Genomic DNA, 25,653 nt, shown 5'->3' on the forward strand with positions numbered 1-25,653 from the left:
CATTCTCTGGCTTCTAGCTTAATCCCTTTTACCTCCCAACCCCCTTTCCCTTATCTTCTTGCCACGCAACAGATTATACCGTACTTCTTTTTTCATTCTAAACATCAACAGGGAATTTATGGAGGAGGAAAATTGGTATTGATAGTTTTACTGGTCTAAACCAGAAGGCAGAGAATTCTCAAATTTATTTTCACGGGGAGGGATTCTTCTATTCCAAAGAATATAGCCTTCTTTCAGTCTGCCCTAGCTCAATCTGGCATCTTTAAGAATCAGAGACCTTATTGGTATATATAAATGTAAGGTATCATTGCATGTTTTGCCGATTACAAAGTGTTTTTACACAATTCTTCATTTGATCTAAATGAAAATGCTGTCCAAGAGGTAGGATGGTTTCCATAATGCAGAGGAGGAATATGGTGGTGGGGCTGTGTCTCAAATGCAGGTCATTAGATTCTGAGTCCAATGCTTTTTTGAATACAGCACAGTCTCTAATTCCAAAGGATTTGTTCTGCTCAGCCAAGAGCCTCTGCTTAACCTTGAGCCCTTTGAGCTCCCGACTTTTCCAGTCTGTCTCTCGGCCCCCACTAAACCTGCACGTGTGGCCAGGGACAGTCTAGGGAGGGGCTGAAGAGAAAACCCAACAGCTTCCATGGAACGTTTAATCTCTACTGTGTAGTTTAGTTATTTCTTAAAGACAGCCATGCCTAGAATTTATTAATTGTTTCTGGCCAGTTTTACCTCCTGACTGACTTGTAAGCTTCCTGAAGGAGTTAGCATCTCCTGCTTCTCTTCGAGGCTCTGCAGGGCTCACATCAGTTTGATTCTCAAAGGAGACAGTCGGATACTTGTGGGTTTGACCTGGAAAGTCGGGCAGACAACCCAGACCACAAAGTATAGTTTGGACCAGACCATAAGTCAAAATTCTTAGGTCTGTTTTCAGTTCTACATTCTATTTCTGTTCTATTTAGACAAGAGAGGCAGGTAGTTTAAACTGTCTATGCCTCACTTGCTCTGTGCCCTAAAACAAAAATAGTCTTTTTTGTATTTTAAAAAGGTGGTAGCAGTTAGGTGTCACAGTAGATAGAGTGCCAGACTTGGAGTCAGGAAGATCTGAGTTCAAATTCTGCCTGAGAGAGCTCACTTTGCTGCATAACCGTAGCAAGTCATTAACCTCATTCAGCCTCAGTTTTCTCATCTGTAAAATGGAGATAATCAAAGCACTCACCCCCTGGGTTGGTGTGAAGATCAAATGAGATAACATATATAAAGCATGGTACAAATCTTAAGGTGCTCTATGAATATAAGCTATTATTAATAATGTATGTAGGGAACATTATAAGAAATATGATCACAAGAATATAATGCCTATTGCCACAAATCACTCCTGAGCAGTTCTGGAATAGGCCATTTGTGCCTCCAGAATTTTACCCCACATTTTCCTCTTGTTGGTTTTCTGCCACCACAGCTGTAAGGATGTGGCTGCCATACGTAATCAAAGTGGAACGGGTGCCTCTGGTCTTTATAAGTTTGTATCCTTTTTTTTTTTCTGGTGGATAGAGAGCTGGACCTGGAGTCAGGAAGACTTGAGTTCAAATGTGACCTCACATACTTACTAGCTGTATGACCCTGGGAAAGTCTCTTAACCTCTGTCTGCCTCAGTTTTCATATCTGCAGAACAGGAATAATAACAGCACCTACCTCCCAGGGTTGTTGTGAGGATTAAATGAGGTCATATTTGTGCTTTGCAAACCTTAGAATGCAACTGTATATAAATTTTTGTTTATTGTTGTTGTGGGGATGGTTGTTATTGTTATTTTTTATGCAACCTGGTTGTTGTTCATCCTTCATTCTCGAAGAGGACCAATGACATCAGGAGGGCGATGTCTTGACTTGCAAGTGAATCAGATTTAAGTGAGGCAGGGCCCTGCAAAGTCATCAGCCTCCCTCTCTCCTCCAGAGTCATCAGAGTCCAGTGGCAAGACATAAGTCATGCAACCTATGAAATCCAGTGGCAGTCGGGGGCAGCTAGGTGACACAGTGGGTAGAGCACCGGCCCTGAAGTCAGGAGGACCTGAGTTCAAATCCAGCCTCAGACCAAACACTTGACACTTACTAGCTGTGTGTCCCTGGGCAAGTTACTTAGCCCCAATTGCCAAAACAAAAGAAAAAAAAATGTGTATGATCAAAGGATCATAGATTTAGGGCTGGAAAGGATCTGAGAGGTCATGATGAGAAAACTGAGGCCCAGAAAGCTGGTGACTTCTCCAGGGTCACACAGCTAGCATATGAGTCAGGTCTTTCTGTCTCCAAGGTTTAGCACTGTATTCATTATATTATGCTGGGAATCACCTACACATTCATTGAGGGCATCTTAGATAAGCATGTTCAAAGGGAACAGGAAGGCTTTCGTGAATGATTTTCCAAATTCATACATCTTTATGGTGTGTCCCGTCCATATACCAAAACAGAGCAACAGAATTAACTTTTTGATGACCTTATGATCATATGTCAGAGGAGGCATAGAACAGAATAAGGTATACCATTGTGATGGAGGAGATCGAACCGAGAGTCCAAATGGAAGAGAGAATCCATGTAGATTGTGAGGTTCTGTCCAGATGCTCCTTTTGGTGGCATTGTGTGGGTGGCACCAATCTCCAGAATATTGCTAAGCCTGTTAGAAAAGATCCAGAAACACACAAAACAAATGAGCATTGCCCAAGGTAAGGTTTTAAGAGTGTCATAAACAAAAGAGGAACTGAAGCAAAACCACAAAGTCCTATTCTTAGTTCCCAGAAAGATGCCTTTACATCAGGGTGTCAGTGGTAGACTAGTGCTAAGAAAGGCTAAAACCAGATTTTAAGTGTAGTCTGTTAGTTTGAGGAGAGAGTAAAGGCTATAGTCTAAGCAACGGAGAAGGGAATGCTTCCAATAAGTCTCCCATATCTGCACTGTCAGGGGGTAATGGTTTTTATATTACCTCATGGTGAGCCATGGAGGCCATTTTGGGGGATGAAGAGATAAATTTCCCATTTCCAGCAGCAAGAATGATCCCACTTGGCCAAATTCATGGCTTATCTTGACCAATATTCTGTTTCTGACAAAGATACCAAGTGTCCTGCTATTGAAAGACATGGCTGTCCTTCCTTGATACCATCAAAGGTTTCCTAACCACAAATGTCTCTTCTAACCTTTGTTGAGTGAGAGGAGACAGAGGGAACTTCTCTGACCAGGCACTTAATGCCTCTCAGAGATAGCCTGGAGGGAAGATAGCTCCTTTTGGAGCCAGGCAGACCTTACTACAAGTCCTATCTCTGACCCATAGTAACTGTGTGACTCTGGGCAAGTCACTTAATCTCTTGGCCAGATCAGTGAGTTGACAAGTTTCACTGAAGGTTTAGTTTCTTCACCTGAGAATTCCCTTTACCAATGAAATCATAGGTCCAATCCTTTTCCCATCTAACTCTTGGTTACTGCTAAAGTCTGAGCTAGACTGAGGTGTTTGCTCAACTTATATGTGACATTATAATTGAGTCTTTTTAAAAAATTATTTTAGCTGTTAGTGTGTTGAGATGATGCCTAATGTCAGTAGTGTTTTCTTGGGTAGAAGAGAATTCCTTTTTCCTTGCCAATTATTTAATTAGGGCATTGCCTTAAGCAGTTTTTCCATGAGGAACATATGCTGCTTTCTACATGGATGCAAGTGAAATACCTTTAGCACACATTAATGATGGATTTCAAGATTCAATTCAAACCTCATTTCTCCATTTAAAAAATAGTATTTTATGTGTTATACATATACATCATTATATATGTTTTCTATAAGACAATTTTTTTGAGTTCTAAATTTTCTGTCCCTCCCCTACCCCCATCCTGAGATGGTAAGCCGTTTCATATAGGTTATACATGTTCAATCATGCAAAGCATATTACCATATCAGTCATGTTGTGAAAGAAGACACAGGCCCAAAGAAAAAAAAACATGAAAAAATACAGAAAGTGAAAAATAGTATGCTTTGATCTGCATTCTGATTCCATCAGCTCTTTCTGTGGAGGTGGATAGCATTTCATGAAATAGTTCTTTACCAGATGAAATACAATTAAATCTCATCCATCTTCAGCCCTAGGTAATAAACCTTATCTTCCTTGGGGCTGGTGATGGGGTGGGGAAGCAAGAGGAAAAGAAGCAAAATTATTATGTGTGTACGAAGTCAAATATCATAACAACAAAATACATTTACAAGGGGAAAATGTTTTAAAAATTATTCCCAGTGTTCAATGAACAGCCCAGTTTCCTCAAGCACTAGGCTATAATAAACTTCTAATAAAAAAAACAAACATTTGGACAGTCGAATAGTTCCCTTGGAATTAATTGGATTTAACTTAAATTCATAAAGCAATTCTATAATAATTAACAATAATGAAGATACCTTGTGTTCATGTCACATTTTGTAGGTGGAACACTCACTGTAAAATATTAAACTGAAAATGTTCTGAGTACTCTTCTGACGACACACTGTATGTCTGTTATCAGAAGACTAGCCAAGTTCAGTGAGTAAGGCTCATTACCAAAAGGGCAGCCACTAGGTCATGACATTTTTTTGGCTACATAAATTTGTGGAGGGAGTATTCCATTGATGACAATGGAGAACTTTTAATACATTGAATTAAGCATTCAGTTATGACTTTGCTGAGTCATAACTCACAATTTTATGCCTGGGGCAAGTAGAGCACAAATGTTTCTTAAATTCAGTGGGAGAAGGGAGGGAGCAGAAGTTTTCTGAACACTGTAAGATTGTCTTGTAAGATTACTATGGGGAGGAAGCCCGTGATCTAATAGTTTCCTATTTTAACTAATTATTATTGCTAACTAAGTGCTAAATGAGTTTCTGTGCTGCTGAAAGACGAAGTATTGTCAGCATCCTTCTAAATTTTGGTGCAGCAGCTAGGTGGCACAAATGGATAGATCACTCGGCCTGGAGTCAAGAAGACCTGAGCTCAAATCCAGACACAGATACTTACTGGCGGAAAGTCATTTAACTGCTCTCTGCCTCAGTTTCCCCAGCAATTACATGGAGATAATAATAGCACCTGCCTCCTGCAGTTGTTGTGAGGATCAAATGAAATAATTGTAAAGTACTTAGCTGCTGTGCCTGGCACATAGTAGGTGCTTATAAATATTTTTTCTTTTCCTTAAGTACCCTGGCTTAGTGCTCACCCTGGAACTTTGCTAGAAAAGGATGTTAGTATTTCTTACTTGAATTTGTAGACTAAACCTTTGCTATAGTAACATTCAGGAGGTATCTCTCTCTTTCTCTCTCTCTCTGTCTCTCTCTCATTCTCTCTTTCTCTCTTCTCTCTGTCTGTCTCTCTCCCTCTGTTCTCTCTTTCTCCCACTGTCTGTCTGTCTGTCTGTCTCTCCAGATTCTGCCTGGGCAATGCTGAACCTGAAACCATACTGAGCTGTTTGGCTAATCTGTATTATTTTCCAACCTCTTACCCAACCCCTACCTCAACTTCCCCCTATTCCCCTCTCCCTCCCCGAGGATTGCCACCTAAGCTGTGAAGGGCTCTGTTGTTCACAGTTGAGGGAGAAACTCATCAGCCCGATGCCAGTCTTTCTCCCATCCTGGTTGACCCCATTCACAGTATTTGGATTCAGTGTTTTCCTTGTGTCTTGGAGAAGTATACTGCTTTCTTTAGGCTCTGGCTATCAGGGGTTGTTATCACAGTTACTCATGCTACAGGAGTCAGAGAAATGCTTCCTCAGCCCATCCTTCTCTCCAATTGAATGTAAAATGAGGTTATCAAATTTCTCTCTCTCTGATTCCTTCTCTAGGGATGTCAGCACATTTGGAGTCTCCCCGTAGCCCCATTTTCTGACAGTGTGTATCATTTCCGAGTAGCTGCACCGGTAAGGATTTCTTCTTTTTTTTCTACCTCATCTCAAAAAGTCTGCATGAGAAAAACAATCCCAAATAAAAACAGTATGTTAGCTAGACTTGCTTCTTACCTTAATATCTTTTTCCTTCCTCTTTCACAGGATTTGGCAGATTGCTCCACAGACCCTTACTTTGCTGGGATATTTTTCACAGATTACCACTTTTATTTTTATCGACATTGCAGCTAAGTTATTGGAATTTGGTTGGGCCCTTTATCAAAAAAAAAAAAAACAGGAAGAAATGCTGCTTCAGGGTCCTTTTCCCCTCCCTCTCCCCATCCTTACAGCTGAAAGTTCCATCCTTGTCTGGGCTTCATTGAATTGAGAAACATTAAGGGGGAGAATAAAGTGTTTGCTGGAACCTGGGGTTGTGTGAACTTCTATGGAGTTCCAACTGGGAAAAATGTTATTTCTCTAAGTATTCAGCATTGTTGAGTCCGGGAATCTTGCCTCTTCATTTTTAATGCTGGTAATATATAATAGAGAAGCTGTGCTTTGCTTTGTCTCGAGGTGCTTGAAAATATTTGGGGAAAATGAGGAATCCTATTTTAGCTTACTTGGCACTCACTTGCTAATAAAACAAAAGATGTTCTTTGTATGAGGGACATGGTTTCATTTCGCAAAAGAGGACCAATGACTGATAATCAATTCACATTTAGGAAAATGTTTTTTGGTGGGTGGTTCTTACTGTATGTACTACATACAGGTCTACACTAGAGTGCAGGATTTAGCTTGTTAGTGAAACTCATTTTGGAGAGTTATGGGTCACCCTGTTTTGTAGTATCTATTGGTTGCTGAACTCTCACAGAGCATGAGGAGGCCTTGACAGGAAGATGAAGCTATTAGCCCAAGCTTGAACCTTCGGTGGGGATCAGTTTAAATAAGGCCCAGGTCTGGAGAGTTAACCTTTGTTCTTTGGGTGGTCTCCAAGGGTTTTAGCTCTACCTCCCTTGCCTCCTCACTGGGTATCAAGCCTTACCGAGACTAGCTCAGAGCTTTACAATGGAAATAGCTCAGGGCACTCCTAATCTACTCACAAAGACTTGAGGGTAAAAATCATGTAGTTCTCCATCAGATAGGGCCAGACAGCCTATAACTGGACAAATCACAGGGGTGCTTCTCAAAGTGTATATGAGGGTAAGGTTCCTTTAGGGCACGGTCAGTGCAATTCCTCTGAATAACAAGGCAGCTGAAATATTTGATTTTTCTCGTTTTACAGTCTCTATCCATGAATCAGGCAACAATGAGATGCCAGTTTGGTTTTCACCATACTGGTGACCCTAAATGAATGAAAAGCATTCACTAAGTCTCGCTATGTGTCAAGTACCATGCTAAGTACTGGTGATAGAAATTCAAATACAAAAGTGAGCCAGGAATTTAATATTCTTTTTTTTGTGTGTGAGGCAATGGGGGTTAAGTGACTTGCCCAGGGTCACATGGCTAGTGAGTATCATGTGTCTGAGGCCAGGTTTGAACTCAGGTCTTCCTGATTCCAGGGCTGATGCTCTATCTACTGAACCACCTAGCTGCTCCTTGGAACTTATATTCTAATGGAAGAAAATGGCACATATAGAAAAGTGATGACCAGGACAGGGAAAGTCACAAGGATAGTGAACAGAACAATAGAGCAGTTCATTCACATACCCTTTGGTAGTGATTATTTGATTATAGTTATAGAGAAAGGAAAATATATTAGGAAAAATAAAATTAAACAAAAGGAAAAATTTTTTAAATTATAGACTAAAGAGTGAAATTGGTAGTGGTGGGGTGAGGGTAGAGTATCACAGGGTGAAGATAAAGACTAATAGTACCAGGGAAAATATAGCCAAGAAGTTGCACTCCTCTCAGATATTCTTAAATGCATATGGTTTATAAATGAACAAATATATATGAATGCCGGCTTTGTGTCTAGCACAGTATTGAGTATTCTTAATTGTGTGTGCATCAATAGTAAACTTATTGGTAATTTCTAAAAGTTATCTGGACACAAGTATTTTGCTAATCTTCAATATTTAATAATAGCTAATTTTTATACAGAACTTGGGGGTAGCTAGGTGGCACACTCTGGAGGCAGGAAGAATCATCTTTGTGAGTTCAAATCTGGCCTCAGACATTTACTAGTTGTGTGACCTTGGGCAAGTCATGTAAGACATGTTTCTGGCCTTCACAATTTTGCATTCTGATGTAGGCTCTCTGACCTAGACCCACTCAGAGTAGAATTAAAAAAAAAAAAGGAACTGAGTAATTAAACAGGTAGACATGGGATATCAGAGGACCAGTGTTCAAATTCTGGCTCTGTGACAAATAAGGGAATGTCCATTAAGGGCTTCATGAATTTTAAAAGGAGATTTAAGTGTCAATTATTGTTATCTTTTTTCTTGTCATTTGGGAAAGGGTTCAGATAGAGAGTCCTAGGAGAAGTTGATATCCTGGCATTGTAATTTTATATTTATATTTAATATTCTAAGGACTATTAGACAGCCAGATAAAATAATTGCTTTTTATAGTTGAATAAATGTATCAGGATGTAAATTTATCCTCTATAAGTTCTCTGAAAGCATGTAGGATTCATGTGTACCTTGTCCTATTCTTACATGATTTTGATCTCCTCTGCTGGTTCTGTATGTTTTGAGAGCTTTTTGTTCCATGTAGCTTGGAGATTATGAATATATGGTATAGTTAATCTATTTAAAAAGTTGTCCTTTAGTATTTATGGACCAACTAGGTCCTGGCAATTATGGGCTCAGTCCCAGTACAGCTGATTGGTTAACATGGTAGGCACAATGTAAATGATAGCAGTTTTCTCCAAGATATTTTGAAATCTGTATTTATAGTATGGGGGGGGAGGTGGGAGGTGTTATTATCTCTCAGTCTGTGAAAGATTATAAACTTCTGATTTGTATAAATTGTAGTCATTAGATCATATCTTGCTAGATATTTGGCAGGTGCTAATTTTTTTTTTGTTTGAGAAATGAGGCCTTTATTAAAGAAAATTGCTTCAAAACTTTTTTCACAGTTAGTGTTGCTAACTGTATTTTCCTCCATCCTATTCCTCCCTCTCCCTGTTTACTCTATTCTCTCTCTCCTTTTACCCTGTCCCTCCTCAAATCCTTTTCCTAAGGGGATTTGTTCTGGGAAGTTTGGATTCAGTCAAAGGGCCACACTTGAGGACCTAGAGGGCGACATGTGGCCTCGAGGCCTCAGGTTCTCCACCCTTGTATCTAGTCCAACCGTTCCGTTTCATTTTACAAATGAAGAGACTGAGTCCCAAAGAAGTTAGTCCCCCAAGTGACTTTTGTAAAGTCACACATCATATGGGAAGAATCAGGCTTTGAACCCAAGCATCTGTCTCCAAATCCAATATTCTTTCCACTGTACTCTGCTTCCTACTTTCTGTCTTAAACTATGGGATGGGATCTTGGAGACCTGGCTGGAAATTCATGCTTCTCTAAGCAAGGTGCTTTTTCCAGATGTCAAAGATAGATACCAGGTAATACTCATATTTAAAGTATTTGTAGAAATTTTGATTTTATCATCTGTTCTAAAAGAGTGAGTCTATGTGGGAGTCTAAATGAGCTGACTTATTCCATGGTGGGATATTTCAACCTCCAATTTTTCAGGGCTAAGTTCGAGGGGCACCAAATTTGGGTGTTCTGAGTTCGAGTAGCGCCTGGTCCCAGCATGACCTCATTTTCTGTGCTCCACAACTCACTCTTTTAATGGAATCTCAAGTATTTAAAGCAGAAGAGATTTCATTCTTTCATCTCTCCATTCTCCTGAAAGTAAAAAACTGTTTGTCAGCAGCAAAGATTCAAGTGTTCTTGGACTAGTTATAAATTATTCATCTTTGATCAGAGAGAAAAAATAATTCTAATTTTACATGTTAGTACAAGTTTGCCTTCTTTTAAAAAAATATTGCATTTATTGACAGCAAAAGTTTACTTTTAAGAACATCTCTCTTAGCTTCAGTTTCCTTTCCTGTAAAATAAAGATAACAGTGCCTACCTATAAGATTATGGTGAGAATCACAAGAGACAGATAACAGCTATAAAGTGCTTTGCAAACTCAGAGAATATGAGTTCAAATCCAGTCTCCAACATTTGCTAGCTGTTTGTTCTCTCTTTGACTCAGTTTCCTCATCTACAAAATGGAGATAATAACAGTACTTACCTCCCAGGGTTGTTGTGAAGATCAAACAAGATAACATTTGTAAAGTGCTTAGCACAGTGCCTGACATGTAGTAAATAAGTGCTGTAATTTTGGTGTGGTTGTTCAGTTGTTTTCAGTTGCGTCTGACCCATTTGGGATTTTCTTGGCAAAGATACTAGAGTGGTTTGCCATTTCCTTTTCTAGCTCATTTTACTGATGAGGAAACTGAGGCAAACTGAGTTAAGTGACTTACCCAGGGTCAGTCTGAGTAGTAAATGTCTGAGGCTAGATTTGAACTTATAAAAATGGTCTTCTTGACTCCAGGGCTGACACTCTATCCACTGTGCCATCTAGATGCCCGTAAATACTACGTCAGTGTTAGCTGTTATTAAATATTGAGGATTAGCAAAATACTTGTGTCCAGATAATTTTCAGAAATTACCAGTAAATTTGATATTGATGTATACACAATTAAGAAAAAATACTCAATACTATGTTGACCATGTAATAGGCATTCATGTATTTGTTCATTGATAAACTATGTCTATTTAAGAAGGCTTACAACATCACATTTGAGGACTGAAACACTTCTTTTTCCCTTCAAAATATGCCTCAAGAGAGTTCTCCCACCTACCCTATAAAATAATCCAGGGAATGTGAAAAATCAGACTCTTGCTCAAGTGACTTCCGTGTGAGAGGAGAAGGGGTGGGGTTGAAGTAGAATAATGCGTGTGAAGGGATTTTTTTCTTACTAAAATGCCATCACAGTAATTGAAGTAATAACCAAGATCCGGAAAATCCAGCTTGCACGTGCCTGTTTATTCCCTGAAAAATAAAGCTACAAAAAAAGGAAGGAAGAAAATCCTTGATAACAGGAGCTCATAGAAGAATGAGGCAATTCTGCAATTTAGATATTTTGTCTTCCACATTAGAATGTAAGCTCGTTGAGGGCAGGATCTGTTTTTGCATTAGAGAACACTTAATAAATGTTTGTTTATTAATTGATTGATATGAAATGGAAGTGTTTAATTGTAGGTCATTATCCATTAGATTGTAAGCTCTTTGAAGGCAGGGGCTGGTCTTTTGCCTTTTTTTTTTTGTATCTGCAGTACTTTTTAGAACATAATAGACACTTGAAGAAATTGAGGCTCAGAAAAATGAGTGACTTTTCCAAAGTAACATAGGAAGTGTCAGGGTCCAGATTTGAACTTAGGTCTTTAACCTCCTAGGCCTGTATTCTTTCCACCATACAATACTGCTTCTGTACTATCTATTGCAGTATGAAAATTCCTCCAGCCTATAGCTGCAGGTAATAAAAAAAAAAGAGTCTATTTGCTACTTTATCAGTTATATTATGTCATGTTCTTTTAAATCAGTTTAAATTAAAGCAATTGATATGTGCTGTGTGTCGCGGCCTACTTATACCCATCCTACATAAGCTGAATAAGCTGTGTGCAAAGAACATCATAAAGAATACATCATCTGGAAAACATGATAAGAAAGGGAGGTTGACTGGTCATTTAAGAAGAGCAATGAATAATATATGGACAGTATAAGAAGAGCTCTGGCACCCACAGAATTTTAAAAGACCTAGAGGGAGCCTTCCTGCATTGGGTAAATCCTCTATAGAGGTCTTATGGAAGACAATAAGGAATGGATGAGAACTCAGAGTTGGCTGTGATCTTTACTTTGGGAATACCCACATTGGCAAGGTCACAGACCCATTGATGTATTGAACGGATGCCTGTGTTATAAGACATAGGGATAAATTAGGTACCAAACCTCGGATTTTATTTGTATAAAGAACTCAGGTGAGGAAATTTCCTCTATCAATTCAAGTTGGACCTGCCTTCTGCAATTTATAATTTTAAGAGAGTTGCCTATAGCACTGAGAGATTAAGTAACTTGCCCGAGGTCATACAACTACTATATGTCAGAAGTAGGACTTGAATCCAGGTCTTCCTGGTTTCAAGGCTAGCTCTCTACCCATTATACATATCACTTCTTTTCTTTTCTTTTCTTTTTTTAAGGCAATTGGGATTAAGTGACTTGCCCAGGGTCACACAGCTAGTAAGTGTCAAGTGTTTGGTCTGAGACTGGATTTGAACTCAGGTCCTCCTGACCTCAGGGACGGTACTATCCATTGTGCCACCTAGCTGCCCCAATACATATCATTTCTCATTATAAGTGATACATTTCTTATTTAAACAAAAGCCAAGTATAACAAATATGTTTCTTATGTAGAGCTGCTATATTCTCTTCTGAGGTGTAGTAAAGAGCATCAAAATACAATTAAAAGGTTTTTATCAGAAATTTTTAACAAAGAAATCACAGAAATCCATGTATAGCCCCAAATTTGTACTCATGTTTTTCAATCTTCATGTATTCAATCTTCTATGTATTTTTAAAGAATTAAATCAATAAGTATTCATTAAGTGATTACCAAGTGCCAGGCACTGTGTTAGGTACTGGGGATATGAATACAATGAATGAAACAATCCCTGCTCCCAAGGAGCATACATTTAAAAATATATATACAGTGCCTAATACGTATTACATTGTTGCTGTTCAATCACTTTCAGTTGTGTCTGATTCTTTGTGACCCTATTTGGGGTTTTCTTGGTGAAGATACTAGAGTGGCTTGTCATTTCCTTCTCTAGCCCATTTTACAGATGAGGAAACTGAGGCAAACAGATTAAGTGACTTGACCAGGGTCACCCAGCTAGTAACTATCTGAGAATAGATTTGATCTCAGGAAGATGAGTCTTCTGACGCTAGGCTCTGCACCCTATCCACTGCGCCACCTACCTACTACCCATATAGCTACTGTACACACACACACACACACACACACACACACACACACACACACACACACACACACACAGTATAGTACATTTAAACATATATAGTAATTACATTTATATATAAATTACAAAAATATATATAGTACATTTAATATACATAGTATAAATATAAAGTTAATAAATACGGATATATACAAAAGTTGTTTGGGAGGGGGTACCTTAGTAGTTGAGGGGGATCATGAAGGAAAGGCTTCATATAAATGGTGGTCCTTGAGCTGGGTCTTGAAAGAAGAAAGGGAAACTAAGGCAGAGGGAAGGAGTGAGTGCATTCCAGACATACGGGACAGGCAATGCTCTCTCTTTTTTAGGGGGTTGGGGACAGAGGCAATTGAGGTTAAGTGACTTGCACAGGGTCACATAGCTGGTAAATATCTGAGGCTGGATTTGAACTCAGGTCCTTTTGATGGTACTCTATCCACTGTACCACCTATGCACTTTTAATGAACTATTTAAAGTACTTTTGAATAAGCTTAACCTACTTCTTTTCCCAGGATATTTTATCTTTTCAAAAAATGCCAAATACAGTTCTAGGGTCATATAATGTTTTTCATGTAATGTTTTAGAAGCCTCCCTTATTCTCTTAAAAAACTAAGAAAAAGATTTGAAATGACCCCATTATTTAAACCAGAGATGTCAAACCAGAGGTGTCAAATATGTAACATGCCCCAAGTGGCATGTAACATTCCTGAGTGTGCTGAAACCAGATTAAAATGTAATTGGAAAATATTTAACAAAATAAATTAAACTACGTAAAACATAGACAACGTTCCAAAACTACGTCAGTATGCGATCACTGCAGCTAGAATAAGAAGTTAACCTGTCATTTGGGAAAAATAAATCTTTGCATTAATTCTCTTTTATAAAGGCCTGATATCCAAAAGATATAGAGGATTCATATAAACATATCTGAACAAAGACCATTCCTCAATAGATTGATTGCCATGAGGACCATGGCCCCTGTTTTTATTTGAATTTGACACCATCCATTTAAACTACAATCATGAAATGAATCTGAGCTTGATCATGGGTATCACAGCGATCCTGAGTCTTCCCTTACCTCAGTATTTATATTAGTTGTCAGAATATTGTTAAGAGCAATAGAACAAAAATATTGTCACAGATAATCAGGGGCCATTTTAGTTAGTTGTTTGTCTAAGAATTGGGATCAATCCAGGTATACTCTCCTTCAAAATTTACTCTCCTCAGCAAATCATCTAGAGTGCATTTGGTACATTTGTTCACATCTCTGATTCTGGAAAATTATCTGGGGAATTTAGTGAGACTCAGGCATTTCTGAGTGTCAACTATGGACCAAGTAAGCCCTGGCAATACAAAGATAAAGTAAGTCAAATCAGTAAGTGTTTATTAAGTAATAAAGATTTGGTCCTTACCCTCAAGAAACTTATAATTTAGCAAGGGAGATAAAATTTGTACAAAAAAGCCTATGCTTCAAGGCTATATGTGATGAGAACCCTCAAGGAGTTGTAGGTCAGATATTGTCAACAAAATCAATAATAAAATAAACAAATATATTTTAACTGTGAGAATGATCACAACCAACCATCATAAATCCTCACTACAACAAACAGAAGGTGATTTCACTTCTGAGAATACAGTTCCATACAGGTAATTTTGTTCAGGATAACAAATAAAATCTCTTCACCAGAATCCTTTCATTGTCTTCATAAGACAAAGTTTATGATAGCTTAATTAAAAAAAAGAAGTCCTCTTTATCCTTTCTCTGTACCTCACTCAGTCTCTGTTTGGTCATAACAGGAAAACAGGGTCTTCATATATGAATTCTCATAGAATGGTCATTACAACAGTTTCTCTGTTCTTCAAAAGGCAGTAACAATTTCTGTAGTGACTGTAGTATAGGCTTTTGAAACAGGTGTTACACATCAATGCAGCTAGAAAAAGAAGTGAAATTGTCTTTTGGGAAAAAGAAATCTTTGCATTAATTCTCTTTTATAAAAGTCCAATATCCAAAAGATATAGAGGATTTCCATAAACATATAAGAACAGAGACCATTCCTCAATAGATCAATTGCCAAAGTATAGATGAAGAATTTTCCAAAAGAGAAATGCAAACTACCAACAACACAAAATATGTTCCAGATCACTAATAGTGAGAGAAATGCTCGTGAAAATGACTCCAGAGTTTCATCTCACACTTATCAAATTGGCCCAGATAATATAAGACAAAAATAGTCAAAACTGATAGAAGAAGACAGAAACACTAATATGCTTTTGGTGAAGCTGTGAATTAATTACTTCAACAGTTCTGAAAAACAATTTGCAATTGTTTAAAAAAAAGAAATGAATGTGTTCATACTCTTTGAACCAGAGATTCCACTAGAACCCAGTACTGACTCCAGGAAGGTTAGTGACAAAGTGAAAGGTCTATTATGTAACAAAATATTCATAGCAATGCTTTTATAGCAGCAAAAAAAAAAAAGCAGGACATAAAATGGATGTCCATTAATTATGGTATGCTTGAACAGATTTCAGTATATGGATGTAATAGAATATTTTTGTGCCATGAAAATGACAAATATAACAAATTCAGAGAAAATTAGGAAGACATATGAACTGATACAAAATGAAGAAGACAGGACCATATGAAAAATAAATTCAAGGTGGAGAAGTTGGAAAACAGTTTGGCAGAAACTAGATATAGATTAATCTCTTACACCATATACCAAGATAAACTCCAAATGAGTGCATGACCTAGCCATAAAGTGTGACATCATAAACAAATTAAAGGAACAAGGAAGAAATTACCTGTCAGATCTATGGATGGGGAAGAATTCATGACCAAACAATGGATAGGTAGGATCACAGAAGATGAAATGGACAATCTTGGTTACTTAAAAGGTTTTGCAGAAACAAAACCTATACAGTTAAAATTAGAAGAAAAATGGAAGAATAGGGCCATCAAATGGGGAATGGCTGAACAAGTTATAGTCTATGAATGTGATGGAATATTATTATGCTGTAAGAAATGATGATGTAGACTTACGTGAACTGATACAAAGTGAAGTAATCAGAAGCTGAAAAACAATTTATACAATGACAACAGTATTGTAAAGATGAACAATTTTGGTAGACTTAGGAACTCTGATCAATGCAACGACCAACCGTGATTCCAAAGGAATCATCATGAAACATGTTATCTACCCCCTGAAAGAGATGTGATGGACTCAAAATAAAGATTGTGAAATGTATATGTATTCATATTATGTATTATTATAATATATATTATTATCCATGCCATATTAAATATATATGACATGGCTAATGAAGGAATTTGTTTTGTTTGTAACAGGGTTTTGTTTTACATTCTTTCTCAATTGGGGGAGGGGAACAACAGAAGGCAGGTTTTCAGTGGAAAAAAAAACTATTAAAAAATAGACACAATGACAACAATGATATAAAGAAAAACAAAACCCTGAACAACCTCAGAATTCATGAGTATAATGACCAATCTTGACTCCAGAAGACTAATGATAAAACTTATTTTCCTTCTTGGGGTAGCCAGGTAGAAGATTATGGGTATGGAATACTACCTCCTTTGTCAGACATGATTGATATATCAGTTTGTTTGCTGAACTGTTCTTCATGCTTATAAGGGAAGTTTCTGTGGTAGGGTGACTGGAAAGCGACACTACAAAAAGTATCAATAAAACATTTTTAAAGTAAATTCAAAGTAAATAAGCAAAGAGCCAGCCAGCTAGCTAGATAATCAAACAAATAAATAAACAAAACAGAAGGATGGAATTTCCTTGTTAGGAAACATTTTCTTCTTAGAACAGGGATTTTTAACCTGGGGTCCACAGACCCCTAAATGGTATATAGACGGCTTTGGAAGATCTGTGACCTTGGATAGGGAAAAATTACATATTTATTTTAAATAACCTTTGGCTTTCTTTGTAATCTTGTAAATATTATTTTATTCATTTAAAGACATTATTCTGAGATGGGCCCCATAAGGCTTTGCCAGACAGCCAAAGGTGTCCAGGACACCAAAAATGTCTTGAAGAACTTCTGTGTTAGAACACTTCTTTCTGTTCTTGGATTAAAAAAAAAACCCAACCAACTCAGGTATTGATCCGCCAAAAACCATGCTCCTTGTAAAGTAGCCTTCAAATTCCAAATACATGGGAAGACTTATAGGAATTGATGCATAATAAAGGACACAGCATCCTATGTAAATCATGGCAATAATGAAGTAAGGAAAAACAAACGTCTTAAAGACATCAGAATTCAGATTAGTGTATTGACCAGTCTTGATTCTAGAGGATTGATGGTGAAATGCATTTCCTTCTTTCTAGAAGCAATTTACCGACAAGCTGATTCATAGGAGGTCTGTTGGTTATGGTGTTTAATGAGTAAAGAAGGAAGGGAAGGGGAGAGGAGGAAGAAGGCAGGTAGTCATACTATGCATTGCAGTTTCTGCCTTTCATTGATTGATATTGCCTTCAAGCTTACTTAGCAGCTCACTCAAAAACTCTCAAAACCAACACACCACTGAAAGCACTTTAGCAGAAACTTCATTTAGCAAAGTTAAGCGATATTTTGGCACATAAGACTCTAAGGACAAGTGGCACTGATTTTTGTGTAGGATTCTGAAAAGGCTGTTCAGTTATTAAAAATGTTTAAGGATTTCTGATCTATAATAGGGGTTATTAACCGGGAGTCCATGGTTCTTCAAGGAAGCCAGTGAACTTCTATGGGAAAAATATGTCTTTATTTTCATTAATCTCTAATTGAAATTTAGTATTTCCTTTAAAAACGATATTCTGAGAAGGGGTTCATAGGCTTTACCAGACTAAAGGGACACACACAAAATGTTAAGAATTCCTGTCCATGCTAGAGGAGAGGCAGGTTGAAGTAGAGGAAGGCATTTTACCAGCAAGCCTCTTCAAATGAGTTCATTTTCCTTGGCACAGTATAGTGAATAAAAAAATTCCCAAACTATGAAGTTTGAGGCAAGAGAAAGTATGTAGAAATTACATTCTCCTTCTCTCAGTGTCTTTATGGTCAAAAATAAATTGAGAGGATCATCTTTTTAAAAACAGGTTCCTGACAACAAAAGTCTCTGAAATGTAGGGCTCCAACTAATTTTTCATCTACAGAATTCAGGTCTATTTTATGGCATAATTCAGTAGTTAAAGACGGCCCTTGAGAGGAATTATTTATTTTTATTTTATCTGTTACGTATTTTATTACTTATTTATTGGATGTCCATCAGGACAACTGGGCACTGAGATCCCTTTAATGGGTCAACAAATTTCATGGCGTTTGTTGTATTTTAGAATTTCACAAGGTCACTGGACTATAGATTTAGAGCTAGAGGGTACCTGGAACTTCACCTCAGGAGCTTCCATAGAAACAACTTAGTTTAATACCTAGCTAGTATGACATATAAAAAGCCCAACAATCATAATTTCTGGGTGATTAATTATTTTTATTAATTATAGCTAATGAATAATCAATAAAAGGATGGCCATCTGGCTTTCTCTTGTAAATCAGAGAACCCTCATGGAAGTTCCTTGACACTTATATACCCTTGGAAGAGTGGGCATTCCCAACAGGCAGGAATAAACTCTGATTGTTTAACATTTAATGAAAGAATAAATGTTATAATGAGAAGTTAGCCTATTCTAATAAGAGGCTGGGTACCGACTCTGATCATGTCACTCACAGACAAAGAGAGACTCATTTCAAGCCAGACTACTCCAACTCTATCCTCTACCCAGTCAGTGAACAATGAACAATGGTGGGTTAAGAATGCCATCTAGACTAGATTCTCCTTGTAAGGTCTTCTAGTTGGGTGGGGGTGAGAAGCATGTACCCAGAGGATTTAGGCAATCTCATCTATCAGCAATGTCCTTCATATTCTAGCTGAATAACCTACAAGGGGCTGATTTCTGAATGAGAAAATAGGAAGGGAAAATCTTAATCTCAATTAATAATTGATTATTAATATAAGAGAGAAATAATCATTTCTCTCAGTAGCAAGAATAATTATTAGTTCATAGCTTTATAGATTTAGAGTTGGAAGAGACCTCAGAGGTCATTTTGTCCAATTCCTTCATCTTACAAATGAGGAAACTGAGGCTCAGAGAGGCTGTCTTGCCCATAGTCATTCAGCTATTGTCAGAGGCATAGTTTGAACTGAGTTCTTCCTGCCTTCAAGTTTATCACTCTATTTTAGCATTAGAAAGGATCTTAATGAGCATCTAGTGTGCTCCCTCCCTCCACTTTTTTTTTCAGGTGAGGAAACTGAAAGTTCATAAAGAGGAAATTAGTGACAGAGCTGGCACTAGAGTGATGGTCTCCTGATTTCCAGGCCAGTGGTCTTTTCTACCATAACTCATTGTCTCAGCAGAGACGAGGAAGTGGGAGGGAAGGGTGAGGCCAAAGAAGAGTAACCTGAGAGAGAGCTAGGACTTTGGACAAGTCCCTCTCCTCTCCTCATCAGTGAAATGGGGGAGAACCATTCCTTCCAATACTTCCCGCAGGGATCATGGGAGGATGGCATTAATTAACTGATATGAGCTCCTTTGATCAATTTTCCCTGCCAGTTTTTTCTCCAGTTCTCTGGCATAATAAGATAACATTACGCTCTCATCAAAACACATGTTTTAACCACCGAAGAATGGATCAGTAAGCAGATGATTCATCATTTACAATGACAGGACTCCAGGAACCTGAAATTGATGAACGACACATGACTGATTCATCGTTCATTAAAAAAAAAATCCAGCGGTGTGTAATTCTGCATATCACACTGGCATAAGTATCTAAGTTGATTGCTAATTAATTGTAAAACATTTAAATGGCTCCTTAGTATTGTGCAGCAGCATGGCGGTAATTAGCCTGCTGTATTATTACCCCTGAAGTTAATCTTTGGATCACAGACCTGTCACTCCATACAGTTATTGAGAGAGAGGGTTCCCCTCTAGAGGATGCCTTTGATTGGCCCCCAAGAGCAGAATCTAGAAACCTCTGCAGTGTAGGTGGTATCAGTCTTGTTAGACAGAAAAAGGTTCTAGTGGAGCATAAGGCTGCTTTAGGGAGGGCTCCTTTATCCCACACAAAGCCCTCGAGTAAACCCCTTACTTCCTTTAACCCAACAATATTTCTGAATGTAGTGAGTCATCTGAAAGTGTGTACAATATTCCACAAATATAAGTATCTTCTACCTCCCTATTTTAAAAAAAATTACAGAAATATATATTTCCTTCTGAACTGCCACTCCATTGGAAGGGAAAAAGAGAAAAGAAAAACCAATCCCTCCTAACAAATAAATACAGCGAAGCAAAACAAATTGGGTTGTATACAAAAATATGGTTGTTTCATTCTACACCCTAAATCTATCACCTCTCTGTAATGGATAACGTGTTTCATCATCAGTTCTCTGGAATCATAGGTGGTTACTGTATCGATCAGAGTTCTTACAGCTTTCAAAGTTGTTTGTCTTTACAATGTTGTTCTCCTGGTTCTGCTCGTTTCATTCTTCACCAGTTTATCAAAGTCCTCAAAACTGTGTTCTTATAATATCTTATGCTGCATGCACTTTCAGATAAAGTCAGATTTTATTAGTTTTCTTTAATTGCTTTACTTTGTTAGGACAGACCTCTCCCACAGTGGGGGTATGTGTGACTAATCTGTAAATGTTTGTAATGTGAATACAAAACACATCAATGAAACTAGTGCATATAAAATCAAAAATTTGCAAATTCAACCCGATTTTTAAATGTACTTGGGGAGCTCCCATAATAGGGTAAATAATTATCCCTCTCACTTGTCTATTTGGAAATCCAGCTTATCTACATAATGGATGTTCTCAAAACAAGGAATCCCTTGTATTGGAAAGGAAAGCTTCACTTTCTATGTAGCTCTTCACCCCCAGCTCAGAATCTTACCCTGAAGGTACAGGAAATGCACAAAGAAGGTAAAACATGCTGGATCTGAGACATAAGGAAAAATTTAGATGCTGGTGGCAGACACCCCAATTAGACACAGGTGAGCTGTGCAATCAGTAGACCTCATGGTGAATAGTAGGTTCCTAGAAGGTTGGGGGGGGGCGGGAAGGAATTGAGCTAGAGAATCACTTTCAAGGGAGAAGTTCATGCTGACCTGGGATTTTGGTACCCTGGACCAACACTCTGGTTGCCTTCCCTTGGTTATGGCCCAGTGATAAGTGTGGGATACAGAAAGTTACACAAAAAAGAAGAGGTTCTTGAAAGATCTCAGGGGGCTGGTGATCTTGTATATGAAAAGTTATTAAAAAGATTGGTTTTTCATGCCTAGGAAATATTCTCTGTATCTAGTTTCTGGGTAGATGAATGGATGGGTTCATTTTACTTATCATTTTATGTTTTCCTTCAAAAACTTTTTTTTTCAGTCAGTGTAGTGAGGTTTTATTATAACATCAGTTTCCTAAAGAATTTGTGCCAGCTTTTCCTGTTAAAGGCAAATTTCTTCAGACCCTGAAGTGCTCTGTGAAGGGATTGGGTTATGTTACAAAGATGTCACAATGACCCTGATTGGTGACTCCATCTGTTAAATGGGGGTAATAACACCCATACTCCCTATCTCACTGGGTTGTCATGAGGAAAGCATTTTGTTAACTTTGACTCTACTATAGAGATGCAACCCTATGAGGATCATCTCCCATTTCACTTACAGTCTGTAGGAAAAGCTTGGCTTACAAATGGTCCTACCGTATGCTTTCCTCAGGCCTAAGCCAGAGCAGCTACTCTACTGAAGTCTACCACATTTCCTCTGGTGGCTGAGAAACTTTTTGGCCAGGTTGTCTCAGTAATACCTAGAGGGCAGTCTTTGGCTTGGGGAAATCCTATCCTTGGATTCTACCTCAATGCCTGGCCCTATCCATAATAGTAATGGAGCCTACTTCTCTCTAGAGCACAGGCTCTAAACTTAGGGTGTGGGAGCTTGTTTTCTCTTTTAATATTGTGATATATATATAAAATCTGTATATATTGATTTACAGATCTATATGTATATGATACATATCCATATATATTGACTTACAGATATATCTGGGTATCATTGATCACCTTTGTAACTGCATGTATTTTTATTTTATGCATTTATAAACAAAAGTTTAAGAAGGGGTCAGTCCATAGTTTTCACCAGACTGCCAAAGGGATCCAGGACACAAAAAAAGGTGAAGAGCTCTTGAGAAGAAAGAGGCCTTGTTTTTGGAAAGCTGCTTGAATTTAGCCAAATGTTAACTTCCTTCACCTCCTGCAACCCTGCTTCCTGATTGGCAGTGATTTCCCTGGCTTTGAGCTGGCTAACTGCTCATTTGAGTCCTTCTGATATAGGGACCACAGCTATTCCGGTCATGGACAAGCCTGGTCTTTGGAATCTCTCTCTCTCCATCCTGCGCTTCCAGCTCTAGAAGGGGTTTCTAATAACTGGCAAATATGCCCATCCTGCCTTGAATAGCGAGTAGGGATGTTGCAGGTGGCCTGTAATAGTATACAATCATCATAATAAATAATAATGGTAGGTGAGAAGGGAGTGTGGTATAGTATACTATTCTCCAAACTTTTTTTATTATGTACCCCATAAGCAAAAACATTTTTCAGCACATAGTCCATTTATATATTTACTTATTTATAAATTACATGTATATGTATAATTGTATAATTAACTATGCTAATAATTTTGATATTGTAAAACTTACACAAAAATAAAAATTCAAAAAGCATTAGATAAAGATTAAATCATATTTAATTCCATAGTCAACAGGCAGCCACTGGAGTTCACTGATCAGAGGAATGACATGGTCAGACCTGAACTTTAGGAAAATCACTTTGGCCGCAGGCAAGACCCCAGGCAGGGAAATTAATTAAAGCCTGTCTTCTGCTGCCCAAACCTATCATTTCACTTTTGTAATATCTCTCACATATATTCCCTTCTCTCCTCTGACACTGCCCCTACTGTAGTGTGGGCCCTTATCACTTCATGCCTGGATTATTGTGTTCATCTTCCATTCAACTACTAAAGTGATTTTCCAAAAACAGGGTCTGATCATGTCACCCCTCTACTCAATAAACTCCAGTTGCTCCCTATTGCCTCCAAGACCAAGTACAAAATCCTCTGTTTGGTATTCAGAACCCTTTATATGCCAGCCCCCTCCTACGTTTACACCTTACCATCTGATGCATACTTTTCAGTCCAGTGACACTGGCCTCCAGCTGTTCATGAATAAGAGTAGGAGGAGGAGCTGCCTTACTGGTTACCAAACAGGAACTGTCCAGCTGGGCCACCCTTCCCCCTTCTCCCATCTCCCTTCCCTTTCCTCTGTCCACATAGGATATCATACCCTTACCTGTGAGTGCTCTGCCCAGGAGAATATCAATTTTGATTGCTGAAATCTCATAAATCTTGGGATTTGTGGGCTAGATTTCTTTCTAAAGGACCATGCCTTAAACCTGATCACTCTAGCTCTCACTGATTAGCCAACAATAGGTCCCAGGCCAAGCCCCACTTGGTTATTGTCTGGGTCCTGATTGGCTCAGAGTGAATATAAATTGCAATTATTTGTATTTTGGACTGAAACCCTGAGGTCTTCCCCTCCCAGACTGATTTTTTTTTTTTGGCTAGGTAAAAGAGGTCATTCTCTGCCTAATTTCTTACCTAGCCTTAATCACTGATTGAACATTGCCCCAATCAAACTGAAACCTATTAAAGACCTCAGCTTAAAAAAGCCAAGGGCTCCCACTTCAGCCAGGGCCATCTCTAGTTGCCCTGACCTATATCTTGCCACTGAACCCAGATGGCTTCAGAGAAGAAAGTGAGGCTGGGAGACCTTGCACAGCCCTCCCTCACTTAAATCCAGTTCACTTGCATGTCTTGGCATCACCTTCCCAATACCATGGTCCTCTTCAAGAAAGAAGGACAACCAACAATGCTTTACTCCCTGATGCATCCTTTTCAATCCAGTGACAATGGTCTCATGCCTATTCCATGAATAAGACACTCTCTCAGCTCCAGGCATTTTTCTCTAGCTGTTCTCCATGCTTGAAACACCCTTCCTCTTCTACTACTCACCTCCCTGACTTCTTTTAAGTCCCAACTAAGATCCCATAGGAAGCCTTTCCCAACCCCCCTTAAATCTAGGGCTTTCCCTCTGTTAATCATTTCCCACTTATTCTGTATATAGCTGGCTTTGTATATATGTATTTGCATATCATCTCCCCTATTAGATTCTAGCTCCTTGAAGGCATACCCCATGCTTAGCACAGTACCTAGCACATAATAACTATTTATTCATGATGATGATGATGAGAGTTTGTTCATGATAATGATGTATACCATCATCCCATTCACAATACCTATAAGCCTGACTGTGCCCATCCCCACTCCATTGGGAGCTAGAAGGAAACATTTAGGTCATCTAGTTTAACACCTTCATTTCGCAGATGAGGAAACAGGCCCAGAGAGGTTAAGTGACTTGAGCCATTAAGATAGAAGCAGGGGAGCTGGGATTTGAACCTGTTTCCTTGAATCCCCAAGCTTTTCCATTGCACCAAGCTGCCTCATTGATAGGATGCACTCTGGTTCATTCCTAGCCCACCCCAAGCTGACTATAGGATAGTCATTGTCATTCATTCCCATAATCATTATATGGGGAATTTCAAGTCCCTAACAGCATTAGATCTGGGGGGGGGGGAAGGCAGAAAATGTCTTAAATAGGATCAGTGGAAAATAGATTGGTCGCTGCAAAAGCAATCTATCCTTAAAAAATGATGTGTGATTAGATTTTTTAATGGGATTAGATTATATCTTGAAACTCCATCAGGAAGACACTAGTATAAAACATCACTAATAAAAGCAAAGTTGTAATGTACCGAATTTTATTTGTAACATATCCAAGTTAATAATGTCATCACCAAAGGCTGGTGGCTGAATTAAGTCTTTTTAAAAAAAGAGAGACTCAAAAAGTAAGAATGAATTAGCATTTATTTAGCATCATCCATCAGAGAGAGAGCATAGGGGGTGAACTCATTGTAGCACCTAAGGCCCAGCCCCTTGTCATCCCCCAGAAGGTGATAATTCAAATTTTAGCTACGTTGTTGGCAAGAATCCTCTCTAGACCATACCTCACAAGTGCCCATCAATGGATTTACTCTTACTGATCTCATTTCTCACCTGGCTATACACTACTTTAGGACTGTCCCTGGAGACTCCTTATTGAGAAAACCTGCAATATGCCATCAGCCTCTGTACTCCACCTCATCACGACCCTCTAGCCCTCTGATTGGAAGGCAGAGTCATGAATTCGAAAACCTCCATTTAAAAAGAGAGCTTAGCTCAGAACATCATTTCTCACTGGCCCTACCATTTTGGAACTTCCTAGATTTTCCTTCCCTGCATGGGGAGGAGGGTCGGTTTCCTTCCAGTAATTTCCCACATTGCCCCTTTCTATCTTCCTTTTATGGTTTATCTCCCCCCATTAGATTGTAAGCTCTGAGGGCAGGGACTGTCTTTTTTCATATTTGTACCCCCAGCACTTAGCATAGTCTACTTTGCCTGTTTTGTTAATAAATCATGTAGCTTAGAATGTTTCTTTAGTTATTATTAATTTTCAACCAGCACCTAATATAAGGTTTACTGACTGACTGGTCAGCCAGAAGACACACTTAGTTTAAAG

General features: G+C 38.4%; 1 protein-coding gene across 1 annotated transcript in view; it reads left to right on the forward strand.

Annotated features, from left to right (window-relative positions):
• Positions 1-6,817, forward strand: part of MYRFL (myelin regulatory factor like) — a 137,079-nt gene extending 130,262 nt beyond the window's left edge. Inside the window, exons 24-25 of the mRNA XM_078150345.1 lie at positions 5,836-5,910; positions 6,040-6,817. Coding sequence (XP_078006471.1) covers positions 5,836-5,910; positions 6,040-6,126 — 162 coding nt within the window. The 3' untranslated portion in view covers positions 6,127-6,817. The remainder of the gene's footprint in view (positions 1-5,835; positions 5,911-6,039) is intronic.
• The last annotated feature ends 18,836 nt before the right edge of the window (positions 6,818-25,653 follow it).

This window comes from Phascolarctos cinereus, unplaced genomic scaffold (genome assembly GCF_003287225.1).
Source record: "Phascolarctos cinereus isolate Bilbo 61053 unplaced genomic scaffold, phaCin_HiC Scaffold_1;HRSCAF=81, whole genome shotgun sequence".
Lineage (NCBI taxonomy): Eukaryota > Metazoa > Chordata > Mammalia > Diprotodontia > Phascolarctidae > Phascolarctos > Phascolarctos cinereus.